Raw genomic sequence first — 15,251 nt, 5'->3', positions numbered from 1 at the left:
TTTGGCCTGAATGCCAAGTGTCACATCTGGAGGAAACCTGGCACCATCCCTACGGTAAAGCATGGGGGTGGCAGCATCATGCTGTGGGGATGTTTTCCAGCGGCAGGGACTGGGAGACTAGTCAGGATCGAGGGAAAGATTAACAGATTAAAGTACAGAAAGATCCTTGATGAAAACCTGCTCCAGAGCACTCAGGACCTCAGACTTGTGTGAAGGTTCACCTTCCAACAGAACAACGACCCTAAGAACACATCCAAGACAACGTAGGAGTGGTTTCGTGACAAGTCTCTGAATGTCCTTGGGTGGCCCAGCCAGAGCCCAGACATCTCTGGAGACCTGAAAATATCTGTGCAGCGACGCTCCCCATCCAACCTGACAGAGCTTGAGAGGAAGAATGCAGAGAAGAATGGACAATCTCCCCAAATACATGTGTGCCAAGCTTGTGTGCCAAGCTTGTATCGTCATACCTAAGAAAACTCGAGGCTGTAATCACTGCCAAAGGTGCTTCAACAAAGTACTGAGTCTGAATACGTATGTAAATGTCATATTTCATTTTTTTTTTACATTTTCATAAATTAGCAACAATTTATAAAAAACTGTTTTTGCTTTGTCATTATGGGGTATTGTGTGTAGATTGATGAGGGTACTTTTTTTTAAATCCATTTTAGAATAAGGCTGTAATGTAACAAAATGTGGAAAAAGTCAAGGGGTCTGAATACTTTCCGAATGCACTGTATATGCTAGACTTAGAGTAATTTGGTAACTTTAGTTGTGAATGATACAAACCTTAGAATGTCTTAGAAATGAAAACATATATGGGCTGCATGGTGCGACTATAGACTATTGATTATTTGAGAAAGTAGCAAAAAAAAGCTTGCGCTCTGTTCCTTGCCTCAGGCTTCACAGCTGTTCCTTCATCAAGTGACCATAATTTTCACCCATCAGACTATTAATCTTGCCTTTCGATTTAAAATGGCTCATTATCAAATGGACAGGAACAGGGGGGAAAAGACATGTCATCTGTATGCACTCAAATAGCAAATGGAGGCTGTGCGCTTTCCAGACGGTCCGTTTTGTAGGCTACTTCGGTTTTATAGCGGCGCATGTGCTTATTATGAGTAGCTGAGATATAAATATAACAACACTTATTTCATTCCACACATCAACTACTGTTTGAGGTGTGTGCTCTCGCTGCCCGACAGGTGATATTCCACCCAAATGCTGTATGCCATGGGCTCTCCAACCTCATTCCTGGAGCTACCCAGTGCTTAGTCTGCACACTCAAGAAAGGAATACAGGAGAGAGGAGGAGATGGAAACGCATGGCGGTGAGATATTCTGTATAGCTAAAGGTAATGTGTCACCCAATTAATTATGAAAACATAAAAAAATCCGTTACTAGGCTATTCAAAATCAAATACAAATTCACTAATTGTAGGCTAACTGTATGCCACCGTCCACAATCAATGAACCAACAGCATTGCCTATGGCTATAAATTCTCTTGCAGACTAATTGATATACATTTTGTAGCGTAGCATAACAGACCATCCAGTATGCATAATAATACAGTCCACACTCTCGACCAATTATGTACCAAAGACGCCTTAAATCAGTTTTGTTTTATGTTTTTCTGCTATGTGTAATATGCATAGGCTATGTATTGTATAACTGCACAATCATAATTGTAATTAATAAATAAACCTATGCATAAGCTCTAGTATGCGTATGGGTGTTTAGAGTTAAATCATCACCTTAAACAACATCTACAAAAACCATGTTTAACACTGTTTCAACCTGCTATTGAACCGCCTTTCTTCAAATTGATCATCACAGTGAGGTGAGTTGTAAAAGCATTTCAGGGCCTACCTGTTGGGATGCATGAACAGCTGGTGAGTAGGACCTCAAGGAGAGAGCAAATTTGAGGAGATTGACCTGGAGCGCCGTCAAAAACTGTCCAGCCTTCTTGATTACCAAGTTGTAATAGGAGCGCACAGACTCTGTAAAGGAAATCTGAGTCAAATGAATGTGCAAAGAATCTTGACTCTCACAATCAAAATCCACATACATTAGTTAGTAGACAGATTTATGAGGTTTTCTCATGGACCAAAGATCTTTATTATTCATCAAATTCAATCCACATTTACATTTCTGTATCAATCAGGCACTGTCTGGAAGTGCCGGAAAGAGGCAATGTAACAGATTGTGTGAGAAGCATTGTATCTGATATAGAACACATATTTTGTGGTAATAAAACTGAAGTGTTTGCTTGTCACATCATAGTGTCCACATACCTCCATTTTTGTAAACTGTTAACTCCTTCACAGTGTCAACAAAGTCCCAGAATTTCTCATTTCCATCCTCTGCAATAAACTCACTAAACAAAAGATTAGGAAATAAAAAGGCATGAACACAGGAAAATGTAAGTTCATTATGATTGAGGACCTGCAACATGTTACATTTAGTTGCTCTTATACCTGTCTTGTAATAGCACTGTCATTACTACACATTGTACTTTAGTAATTACATAGTTATACAGCTTAGCCGTTTTGGTGGAATAAGGAGCAGTCCCTATTTCTATTGTAATTAGTACACAAGCATAATCTACATGCATGTAGTCTAGCCTAACGCTTACAAAATGGACAGGCCTGCATATGTGGTATTCAGGAGAGACATGAGTAGTAGGCCTATGCTATCCAGGAGACGTGAGTTTTTGTTTTCCAGCTAATTTATTCAGTGCAATATACCTTGTCTCCAGGAGGAAAGGCGTCATGCTCCACTTGGCTTTCAGACTGGCAGAGACGCCTTTCGATGCGGACTGGACATACTGGACGTTCAGCAGAAGCAGCGACAACAACAACAAGATGTTTCTCATCCTCTACACAAGACACGATGGAGAAGATTGACATATTCAGCAATAGATTAGATTTATAGAAAAGAGAGTGAAATGTAACATGACCCTGTAATGTTGTCGTCTCAAAGTGCCACGTAGCTGTAGCAAGCAATTGTTTACAGATGCAATAGCAGCCAACATATTATGTGAAGGGATAGCTTATGCAGTCCATTGAAGAAGATGAACCGAATTATATGAATGAACGTGACATAAAATAACAGGGGCAGGAAATCGTTCATGTGAGAAAGTCTCAGTTAGCCAGGATAACAAATGATAGGCTAGTCAGGATAGCAAATGATAGCCTCACGTTTCATTTAACACACACTATAGGAAAGCTGCTTATATGAATGAAAACGGATTCAAGCAGCGCTACAATAACGTCAAGGAAAACGGACTACGACAAGATTGTTACTTTGTAGCCCATAATGCTCCCAAATGAAGCTTCGAACATTCGACAGACATTTTTAGTGGTTACAATGTATTAATCTTCCTTACCCCGGTAATGCTGGCCGCTGCCATTGATAGGTCCTTCGCTACTTCTTTTATTGTAAAACATATTTGTTTTTATTCTTTTTAACAGCCAAAGGAAAATAAACATTGTATAATATGTATTGGATTTTGTATTACATAACGTATACCTTTCTGAGAAGTGTACTCGGGCGTAGTTAATAAAATAACTCGTTTTTGGTGACAACATTTTGGAACATGCAATGTCATGGCCACCTACATGTTAGATTCTTTTTTTTTAATTCAAGGGGTTTGCGGAGCAACATCCCTACCCTAAACCTAAGCCCCTATCCTATCCATAACGCTTACCTTAACCATTTTACATATAATTTAAATGGGATAGAGACGTCTGAAGGATTCTGGATATGGAACCGAAAAGGCAACATGCTGCAAAAAATTACTGCACCTTATATATAACCTACTGTGAAATAATGGGAAATCACAATCGAATTTTATATTAATAAAGCATGCCCTACAAATTGGCTATGTAGGCCTATGTGTTAATTTAGAGACTTGTTGTGTCAAATCAACAGGTGTAGACCCTACAGTGGAATGCTTACTTACAAGCCCTTAACCAACAATACAGTTCTAAGAATATACCTAAAAAAAGTAAGAGATAAGAATAACAAATAATTAAAGAGCAGCAGTAAATAACAATAGCCGGGCTATATACAGGGGGTACCGGTACAGAGCCAATGTGCGGAGGCACCGGTGTTGAGGTAATATGTACATGTAGGTAGAGTTATTCAAGTGACTATGCATAGATAAAAACAGAGAGTAGCAGCAGTGTAGAAGGGGGGGGGGGCAATGCAAATAATCTGGGTAGCCATTTAATTAGATGTTCATGAGTCTTATGGCTTGGGAGTAAAAGCTTTTTATAAGCCTCTTGGACCTAGACTCGGCACTATGGTACCGCTTGCCATGCGGTAGCAGAGAGAACAGTCTATGACTAGGGTGGCTGGAGTCGTTGACACCGCCTGGTATAGAGGTCATGGATGAATGGAAGCTTGGCCTCGGTGATGTACTGGGCCGTACGCTTTACCCTCTGTAGTGCCTTGAGGTCGGAGGCCGAGCAGTTGCCATACCAGGCAGTGATGCAACCCGTCAGGATGCTCTAGACGGAAGCTGTAAAACCTTTTGAGAATCTGAGGACCCATGCCAAATCTTTTCAGTCTCCTGTGGGGGAAAAGGTTTTGTCATGTCCTCTTCATGACCATCTTGGTGTGCTTATACCATGTTAGTTTGTTGGTGATGTGGACGCCAAGGAACTTGAAGCTCTCAACCGGCTCCACTACAGCCCCATCGATGAGAATGAGGGCGTGCTCGGTCCTCCTTTTCCTGTAGTCCACAATCATCTCCCTTGTCTTGATTAGGTTGAAGGAGAGGTTGTTGTCCTTGCATCACACAGTCAGGTCTCTGACCTCCTCCCTATAGGCTGTCTCATTGTTGTCGGTGATCAGGCCTACCACTGTTGTGTCATCGGCAAACTTAATGATGGTGTTGGAGTTGTGCCTGGCCGTGCAGTCATGAGTGAACAGGGAGTACAGGAGTGGACTGAGCACACCCATGAGGTACCCCCGTGTTCAGGATCAGCGTGGCGGATGTGTTGTTACCTACCCTTACCATCTGGGGGCGGCCCGTCAGGAAGTCCAGGATCCAGTTGCAGAGAGGTTTTTAGTCCCAGGGTCTTTAGCTTAATGATGAGCTTTGAGGGCACTACGGTGTTGAACGCTGAGCTGTAGTCAATGAATAGCATTGTCACATAGGTGTTCCTTTTGTCCATGTGTGAAAGGGCAGTGTGGAGTGCAATAGAGATTGCATCATCTGTGGCTCTGTTGGGGCAGTATGCAAATTGTAGTGGGTCTAGGGTTTCTGGGATAATGGTGTTGATGTGAGCCATGACCAGCCTTTCAAAGCATTTCATTTCCACAGACGAGAGTTCTATGGGTCGGTAGTCATTTAGGCAGGTTACTTTTGTTCTTGGGCGCAGGGACTATGGTGGTCTGCTTGAAAGATGTTGGTATTACAGACATCGACAGGGAGAGGTTGAAAATGTCAGTGAAGACACTTGCCAGTTGGTCAGCGAAAGCTCGGAGTACACGTCCTGGTAATCCGTCTGGCCTTGCGGCCTGGTGAATGTTGACCTGTTTAAAGGTCTTACTCACATCGGCTGCGGAGAGCGTGATCACACAATCGTCCGGAACAGCTAATGCTCTCATGCATGTTTCAGTGTTACTTGCCTTGAAGTGAGCATAGAAGTTATTTAGCTCGTCTGGTATGCTTGTGTCATTGGGCAGCTCTCGGCTGTGCTTCCCTTTGTAGTCTGTAATAGTTTGCAAGCCCTGCCACATCCAACGAGCGTTGGAGCCGGTGTAGTATGATTCGATCTTAGTCCTGTATTGATGCTTTTCCTGTTTGATGGTTCGTCTGAGGGCATAGCGGGATTTCTTATAAGCTTGTGTGAAGTATTTAAAACGATTTTGGATTCATAACTATTCTACCTGAATTGCATCAGGTTGTTTGTTCCCCTAAAGTATTAAGCCCACTAAATGTGATTCCTGAAACAAAAGAAACAGATGTAGACAGATAGACGTAGACAGATTTGGATCAAAAATCAAATAAAATTGTATTTGTAACATCCACCGAATACAACAGGTGTAGACCTTACCGTGAAATGCCCTTAACCAACAATGCCGTTTTCAAGAAAAATAAGAGTTAAGAAAAATATTTACAGAATATAAACTAAAGTAAAAAATAAAAGAGCAACAATAAAATAACAATAAGTAGGCTATATAAAAGGGGGTACAGGTACCGAGTGTCACGTCCTGACCAGTAAAGGGGTCATTTGTCATTGTAGTATGGTCAGGGCATGGCAGGGGGTGTTGTTTTTGTGTGTTTTGGGGTTGGTTTATTTAGAGGGGATTTGTTCTAGTTTTCATTTTCTATGTTCGTTTTCTATGTGTGGCCGAGTATGGTTTCCAATCAGAGGCAGGTATCTTTCGTTGTCTCTGATTGGAAGCCATACTTAGGCAGACCTTTTTTCCTTTGGGTTTGTGGGTGGTTGTTTCCTGTATAGTCTGTGAACCTTACGGAACTGTCGTTTTGTCGTTTTGCTAATTTTTGTTTAAGTGTTCACTTTAAATAAAAGAAGGAAATGAGCACTATACCCGCTGCGCCTTGGTCTGTCCCTTACGACGCACGTGACACCGAGTCAATGTGCGGGGGTACAGGTTAGTCGAGGTAATTGAGGTAATTTGTATACATGTAGGTAGGGGTGAAGTGACTATGCATAGAATATCTCTCTTGAGACTGCATCAAAATCTCTTTGAGACTGCATCTTCAACATTAGCCTACCACACAGAAACAGCAAATAACAGAATTCACCATTGGCCACTTTAATAAATGGATCACTAGTCACTTTAATAATGCCATTTTAATCATGTTTACGTATCTTGCACCACTCATCTCATATGTATATACTGTATTTTATACCATCTATAGCATCTTGCCTATGCCGCTCTGTCATTGCTCATCCATATATTTATATGTATCTATTCTTATTCCATTCCTTTACTTAGATTTGTTTGTATTAGGTAGTGTTGAAATTGTTAGATTACATGTTAGATATTGCTGCACTGTTGGAACTAGAAGCACAAGCATTTCGCTACACTTGCAATAACATCTGCTAACCATGTGTATGTGACCAATAAAATTTGATTTGATTTGCAGCTGCTGTATAGGCTTGTGAAGTGGCTGTGTTTAGACAGGCAGCCCAATTCTGATATTTTTTCCACTACCTGGTCTTTTGACCAATCACATTAGATCTTTTCACATCTGTTCTTTTTCAGAGCTGATCTGATTGGTCAAAGGAGCAATTAGTGGGGGGGGGGGGAAGATCAGAATTGTGCTGCCTGTGTTAAACCAGCTGGAGAGTCCTTCACTATGGACTCAATTACTCTTTTTAAAATGTATTTATTTAAAGTATTAATTTACATTTTTAAACTGTAGACTAATGACCATCGTTGGTCACCGCCTTTCAAAGTGTGTTGCATTATGGGGATAACAATTGACCAACTTGGGCCTACACGTCGACTGCATGAACGTTACAAAAATTCTGTGATCAAAGGTCATGAAGATTTGACTGCAGTTCTGCAGTTGCTCTTTACCAACTTCATCCTGCAGCCATCGGCTGCATTGAGGGTGGGAGGCTCTATTGTCAACCAATCATTAGGGAGTTTTTAATTTGTTTGACTGAAACAGGAACCAACTTTGCCTTGATTAATAGTCTACAATTGAGGCTCTCTCTCACTCTGACTATTCAACACATGCATATGATTTCAGACGGTGAGTGTGTGATATTGGGTTTGGAGACATGTTTGTTCGACATTTTAAAGAAAAACTTTTATAAACAATGGCAACAATGCCATGTTAATCTGAGTCTTGCTGTTGGAAAACCACATTACATGCTGACTACACCTGGCACGTGCGTACCCCACTGCGCGCATGTTGATTTTGTCCATCCACACCAGACTTGATCAGGACACGCAGGTTGATATATGAAAATAAACTCTGAACCAACTATATTAATTTGGGACAGGTCTAAAAGCATTAAACATTTAGGGCAATTTAGCTAACTAGTTTGCTGTTGCTAACTAATTTGTCCTGGGATATAAACATTGAGTTGTTATTTTACCTGAAATGCACAAGGTCCTTTACTCCGACAATTAATCCACAGATAAAAGTGTAAACCTAGTTAGTTTCACAGTAATCTCTCCTCCTTCAGGCTTTTTCTTCATCTTTGGACTTCAAATGGCGGTTGGCAACCAACTTTAAGGTGCATTTCCACCTCCGACTGGAGTGTGGACCTCAGTACATCGTTCAGTCACCCACGTGGGTATATGCTCCTAGAAATCAATGAGGAGATAGGAGAGGCGGGACTTGCAGCGCGTCAAGCTACGCAAACACTCGTTGACATGCGTGAGCAGTGTGGATGCAATGATTGAATAACATGTATGTGTACATTTATTTTGCAACTCTCCCGCACGTAACACGAGCGGTGTGGTCGGCATGTTAGTGTCTGAATTTAGGCTTTTGCAGATGCACCTACCACAAGGCTGGACTGCCGCATTTGGGGCCCCTGGGCACCTACCTCCAGGGCGCCCCTCACCCCCCCACAAAAAAAATGAGGCAGAGAGAGATATGTGCCATTTTATAATGCTATTCTACACATTTTGACAAAAGGGCTGAGAGAATATTTTCAGTTTCAAGCTAATTTACAGCAATTCTACACATTTTGACATAGGGCTGAGAATAATAAAATGCTGTTTTATAGCTCATCTGTCACGTCCTGACCATAGAAAGATGTTATTATCTATGGTAGAGTAGGTCAGGGCGTGACAGGGGGGGTTTCTAGTTTAGTTTTTCTATGTTGTTATGTTCTAGTTTTGTATTTCAATGTTGGGTTTTGTTTGGGATGATCTTCAATTAGAGGCAGCTGGTCATTGTTGCCTCTAATTGGAGATCATACTTAAGTAGGTGTTTTTCTCACCTGGGTTTGTGGGAGATTGTCTTTGAGTTAGTGTATGTTTCACCTCTGCGTCACGGTTTGTTGTTTTGTTATTCAGTTTATTTATATGTATTGCATAGTTTCACAGTGAAAATAAAATGTGTAACGACACACACGCTGCACTTTGGTCTGCTCCTTCCTACGACAAACGTGACATCATCTCATGCTTTTCTCCACATTTTGCAGTTTTAAAGCACATTTCTTGCTATTCTACACATTTTGCCATGAGGCTGAGAGAAAATGTTGCAATTTTAAAGCCAATTTCCTGTGATTCTACGCATTTTGCCATTGCTTATGAAGTGCTCTTATGATATTTGCCCCCCCAGCCCCCATGCCGCAACCATTTTTTTTTAAAATGCTGGGTACCACAGTGTGCCTTGAATTCTAAATAATTCACAGACAGTGTCACCAGCAAAGCACCCCTACCCAATCACACATCCTCCTCCATGCTTCACGGGGGGAACCACATATGCAGAGATCATCCGTTCACCTACTCTTCGTCTCACAAAGACACAGTGGTTGGAACCCAAAATCTCAAATTTAGACTCATCAGATCAAAGGACAGATTTCCACCGGTCTAATGTCCATTGCTCATGTTTCTTGCCCCAAACAAGTCTCTTCTTCTTCTTCTGTCCTTTAGTGGTGGTTTCTTTGCAGCAATTCGACCATGAAGGCCTGATTCACGCAGTCTCCTCTGAACAGTTGATGTTGAGATGTGTCTGCTACTTGAACTCTGAAGCATTTATTTGGGCTGCAATTTCTGAGGCTGGTAACTCTAATGAACTTTTCCTCTGCAGCAGAGGTAACTCTGGGTCTTCCTTTCCTGTGGCGGTCCTCATGAGAGCCAGTTTCATCATAGTGCTTGATGTTTTTGCGACTGCACTTGAAGAAACTTTATAAGTTCTTGACATTTTCCAGATTGACTGACCTTCATGTCTTAAAGTAATGATGGACTGTCGTTTCTCTTTGCTAATTTGATCTGTTCTTGCCATAATATGGACTTGATCTTTTACCAAATAGGGCTATCTTCTGTATACCACCCCGACCTTATCACAACACAACTGATTGGCTCAAATGCATTAAGAAGGAAAGAAATTCCACAAATTAACTTTTAACAAGGCACACCTGTTAATTGAAATGCATTCCAGGTGACTACCTCATGAAGCTGGTTGAGAGAATGCCAAGAGTGTGCAAAGCTGTCATCAAGGCAAAGGCTGGCTACTTTGAAGCATCTCAAATATAAACTATATTTTGATTTGTTTAACACTTTTTTGGTTACTACATGATTCCATTTCTGTTATTTCATAGTTTTGATGTCTTCACTATTATTCTACAATGTAGAAAATAGCAAAAATAAAGAAATGAGTAGGTATGTCCAAACTTTTGACTGGTACTGTATATGTTTTATAATTTTTGGGGGTAGGGGGCCCCTGGAGGTCGGGGCCCCGGGGCACGTGGCTTGCATTAGGTAATCCATCCCTGACCTCCCCTGACATCACACTTTGACTTTTGTCTACAGTTGGTTGGTGTAGCCTTACTACTCAAATGCGCCCATTGTTTTCACCAGCCATGTGCAATTTACTCTGTAAGTCTGCAGTTTAAAAAATAAATCAAGTACTTTTCTAAAAATGATTTTTCTCAGTTCCTCTTTTAAAGCCTTTTAGATGACATAGTATTGGCACAAGGCTCTTTTAAAATGGAATACCTTTACATTAAGTGTTCTTCGTGGTAATGAATCATTCTCGCGTCCAATTTCAGCACCATGGACAGATACCATGTATCAACAATTTACAACAAACAACCTCTTGTGTTGCTACTTGATACCTGGCATCTGTCCATGGTGTTGAAGTCGTAAGTGATGATGGTTCATTCACTAGCGATTGGTTTTGAACTTTTATATGTATTTCTTTTTTTAATGAATCTAATTATCTATTAATATTGTGCTAATTGGTTTAAATGCTTTTGGTTCTCATGAAACCATGTCAATGCATGAAATAGGCTGCCTGAAGTTAGTACAGTATTTGGATTGGACTGGATACATTGTTTCCCCATTTGATTGGCTGGCAATATTGTAATGTCGTTTGTATTGTATTATTCTGTCGCCATTGGCTTTCGTTGCAATCTTCAAAGTGCTATTGGTTGCATTTTCTTGGTGTAAGATTAGCCATCATTGGTTAATTAATTGCACGGCACTAAACTCACATTCCGTTCTCAATTTATCATAGCTTAGTTTAAAAACATCGAATTGTCTAGTCACTTGTGTGTGCTGACTGATCCGCCAGAGCTGAATGTAGACTATCTGTTCTACGAGACAAGAAAGATTATGAGCCTTTTCTCCTATGCTAGCCTATAGCCAAGTTACAGTAGCCTTGGTTATGTCCACAAAAATCGATAGATAGTATATTACCACGAAGAGGGCGTAACATGATCACCGGGTCTTGAATGCAGCAGCATCTTCAAGTAATAGCCTAAGCTAGCCTGCAATATTTGAACAAAACTGAACCGCGCGATGTATGAGGATGCTTCAGGACCCATCCCGCTGTAGTCGGAGCAGCAGTCGCTTGCCCCTTCATGCGCACGCCTTGGACATCAGGATATATGAACGCCGACATTTCTCCACTTCCCTACAAGCACGTTTGTGGTGCTGAAGTGAATCAGACAACTGTTTCCCGAGATGTAAAGTTGTAATTTTGCGGGATCAGAATGAAACATGTTGACTGGTTCGGTTTCACTTGAAATTCTAGCACGGGGGACGTCAGTGTGCAGCACTGAAAATACCGTTTGTGAAGTTGGACAACCATGACGAGAAGTAACCGGAATATGTCATCTTTTTGCAAGCCTGCCTTGTTTGAAATGATCTGCTCTGGTGTGATATGACTGACCTTGAAACATAAAGGTAGGCTACCTGCTTAGACCAAAATATGCCATTTGATAGCAAGAACAATAACTAAATCTTATCCAGATCAACATGTGGCACTTTGAAGATCCATAGACATTATTGTGATGAACCAAGCAGCAGCTACTGAAAGGATCATGTGTAATAATTCACACTAATGGCATGAAAACCTATTCTTGTTAACATGGATGATAAATCCAATAAATTGATCTTAGTTCCTGTTTTAGCTGTTCTTTTTGTAATGATAGGCTATCAATATATATGTCCAGCAGGCAGCAATTCTTGCCACTTTAAAACTGGGGAAAATTTGAGAGGGGTCAGTATACTTTCTACCCAATATCGGACAACCGAAGACTTTTACACAGAACTGGAGGATGACAGCCCTCCGAAATTGCCGTCAAAATTCAACTTTACTGAACGAGACCTTCAGCGGCACGTGGATTTCAACATCAAAGGATACGATGTGATAGTGTTTTTACACATTCAAAAAACCGGGGGAACCACGTTTGGAAGGCACTTAGTTAGGAATATTCGTTTGGAGCAACCATGCGACTGCAAGCCAGGGCAGAAGAAATGTACATGCCACCGACCAGGGAAAGAGGAGTCCTGGCTGTTCTCTCGATTCTCTACGGGCTGGAGCTGTGGTTTGCATGCCGACTGGACAGAGCTCACCAACTGTGTACCTGTCATCATGGACAAGAAGGAAGCTCAAAAGAACAAAAGGTACTGTATAACATTCTATTCGCTCTCTCTATATCTGTCTCTCTCTCTGTGTGTGTGTGTGGAGAGAGAGAGTGAGAGAGAGAGAGAGAGAGAGAGAGAGAGAGAGGGAAAAGGGGAGGGAGAGAAATACCTTTACATTCATATTCACACTTTCCGTAGCATTACCTTCATGAAAATGTGCTTCAACTTCTGTAATTACAGCATGGCCTACAGTCCAATGTACATTGAACTCTGAGACTATGAACTGTAATACAAAACAGGCTTTTGAAGTTACCTGAGGCAACAGGGAGTTGTTGGTGATAACTTACAGGTCTCAGAGATAGACAGAGTGTGGACCAGTTAAATTAGAGATTCCCAGTGCAGCTGGTGGACATCTATCGCTCAGCACAAAGAGATAGTGTAGAAGACAGTGAATGGATGTGATAGAAACATGAAATCACATAAAAACGTTGGTCATAGTGTTAAGTAAGGTCAGACAGAGTGGATTTTGTAAACCAATTAGGTGTTACCAATAACATGGGCATTCCTGCAACTAAAATGAAGTGAACCATAAAATGGTGCCACTGCTAGGAATTGACGATGCATGCTATATTCTCAGAACTGCTAAGTAAGTGCTTTCTGTTTGATCTGCGTGTGACTTTCCCTTGAAAACATCACAGGGTGCAAGGTAAGGAAGGGTGGGAAAAGTCAGATGAAGTTCATCCATCTCAAGTGTGAAGAAGCATCACTCTCATGCACTGCTATGAAAAGGATAGCATGGAAATGGATGTAGAACAGAAGGGATGTATGTCTATGTTGGCCACAAGGTTCACAGTCTCCCTGGAGGACAGAACACAGCCCTGTTAGCTCAGGAACATCTTCACCACCATTATCCACCACAGCTGTAGCAAACACTCAAAAACGACAGTTTACTCTTAGGCAGGGGAGACTTTTCACTGTGGACAGAGGCAGGGCAAAATATTTATGTCCCCCCTACTTCTAAAACCAAAGTTGCACCCCTACTCTTAGGTCTTTTCTACAGTTTAGCCAAGGACAGTGTTCAAATATATTGTATGAGGTGGCCAGCCTGGAATGTATACACCGATGAGAAACACTCTGATTTTTTCGAGGATTACAGGTGGGCTATTCAAGTGGACTATCTGAATGGCATGCCAGTTTATCCGTTTATAGTGTGGGTTATATCCTTTTGTCTGGTATCTGCTTTTGTGCAAAGGCTCTCTACACTCCTGATGTCCACCATGTAATCTCTAATCCATTATAGTCTCCTTTAATAATTGTATATCCCCAGCTCACTGTCTGTAGCATGAATTGTAATGTGTCCATGCTGTTCATTTCCTTAAACATAATTTTTCTCTGGTCACTTTTCAAAGTCTTTTTTGTCCTTGAATTACCTTTCAATGTTGCAGGAATACAGTCACAGCAGTTACCATTCTCCCACTCTCCATCTCTCTATCTTGTATATCCATTGTTCTCTCCCTGCCTACTGTTTACCTAGAAGCACCCTGTTACGCAGGCTTCAAGCCCCTCTGCCTTTTTGTCTGCATCCTCTATTATGAGAAAATAGGTCTGTCTCAAGCATATCCTCATTATGTCCCTACCTCTCTAAAAGCTCATGTTGCTGTTGCCCTTACTTTTATTTCCTGGTATTAAAGCCCACTGCAAATAAATGTAGTCTAGACCAAACGCTACATAATCTCTGCAATCAAACCATGACCTTTAGAGATTAGGAAAGTGACATTTTTAAGTGATCCATATTTTCATGTATTCACAGATTTGCATACAATTGAGGCCCACTGGGCATACCAAGTCATTTCAACGTGGATAATTGGGTAATGTTTGGTTGAGACATTGATTACAACCTATATTCACCCACTCAAAAAGTTTGTTGAATTTCCAATGTGTTTTCACTATGCTTTCAACCATCTAAAGCACAACCAAATTCCAATGGAATAACAATGTGTGTTTTTGGTTTAGTTGTAACCCAAATGTCTGTCACTGTGCTTTCACTCATTTAAAAGCACAGCAAAGTTCAAATGGGAAAACCATGTTATCACTGTGCTTTATCTAATAGCACAACCAAATGACTTGGATTGCAGTTGATATTGCATAATAAGTACATAGTGCAAGTGATCAATGCAGTTCGAGATTCTGCACAGATTATTACAGCAATTGTGAAGATCTCCACAGACCTGTGATGACCTATTCATGCTATCTTGAACATGCACGCTTAATATGATTATATAAGAAGACATTTATTGTTACCTTAACCTCAAAATGTGGCCATGGATGTGTTACCCATTTTACGGTATATTGTTACAGTACCGATATAGGATCTTAATTTGAGCCAGTTTGCTACAGCAGGAAAATAATGCAGCAACAGGAAATGTGAGTTATTATGTGTGGATTATAATTAATGGACATCTTTGTCGCGGTTAATACATTTTCCATAAGGGAAAATCAAGTCTGAAATGTCAAAGGGGAAATGAGAAACTTCACAAGCCGTTTTAAACCTCAAATCGCACTACAAATTCTGCTGCAACAGGGGATCAAATAAAGATCCTACACCTGTAGTAGGATATTTACTGGGCTATTTACTGTATTACAAAATTAATATGGAATTGTGTTTGGTTGACAACACAACAAAATATCAACATTTAAAGAAGATATGT

The 15,251-nt window shown here is 40.9% G+C and overlaps 2 protein-coding genes across 4 annotated transcripts in view; one reads left to right on the top strand and one right to left on the bottom strand.

Annotated features, from left to right (window-relative positions):
• The window catches only part of uggt2 (UDP-glucose glycoprotein glucosyltransferase 2), a 43,165-nt gene extending 39,725 nt beyond the window's left edge, over positions 1-3,440 (bottom strand). For all 3 annotated transcript variants that reach the window (XM_029711260.1, XM_029711261.1, XM_029711262.1), the window contains exons 1-4: positions 3,386-3,440; positions 2,745-2,875; positions 2,292-2,374; positions 1,867-1,997 (exon numbers count right to left, since the gene is read on the bottom strand). In XM_029711260.1, coding sequence (XP_029567120.1) covers positions 1,867-1,997; positions 2,292-2,374; positions 2,745-2,875; positions 3,386-3,409 — 369 coding nt within the window. In that variant the 5' untranslated portion in view covers positions 3,410-3,440. The remainder of the gene's footprint in view (positions 1-1,866; positions 1,998-2,291; positions 2,375-2,744; positions 2,876-3,385) is intronic.
• A 7,780-nt stretch (positions 3,441-11,220) lies between these two features.
• Positions 11,221-15,251, top strand: part of hs6st3b (heparan sulfate 6-O-sulfotransferase 3b) — a 100,984-nt gene continuing 96,953 nt past the window's right edge. The window contains exon 1 of the mRNA XM_029711258.1: positions 11,221-12,582. Coding sequence (XP_029567118.1) covers positions 12,044-12,582 — 539 coding nt within the window. The 5' untranslated portion in view covers positions 11,221-12,043. The remainder of the gene's footprint in view (positions 12,583-15,251) is intronic.

Source organism: Salmo trutta, chromosome 24 (assembly GCF_901001165.1).
Source record: "Salmo trutta chromosome 24, fSalTru1.1, whole genome shotgun sequence".
Taxonomy (NCBI): Eukaryota; Metazoa; Chordata; class Actinopteri; order Salmoniformes; family Salmonidae; genus Salmo; species Salmo trutta.
Note: the sequence above shows the minus strand (reverse complement) of the source record. Positions and strands in the feature narration are given on the sequence as shown.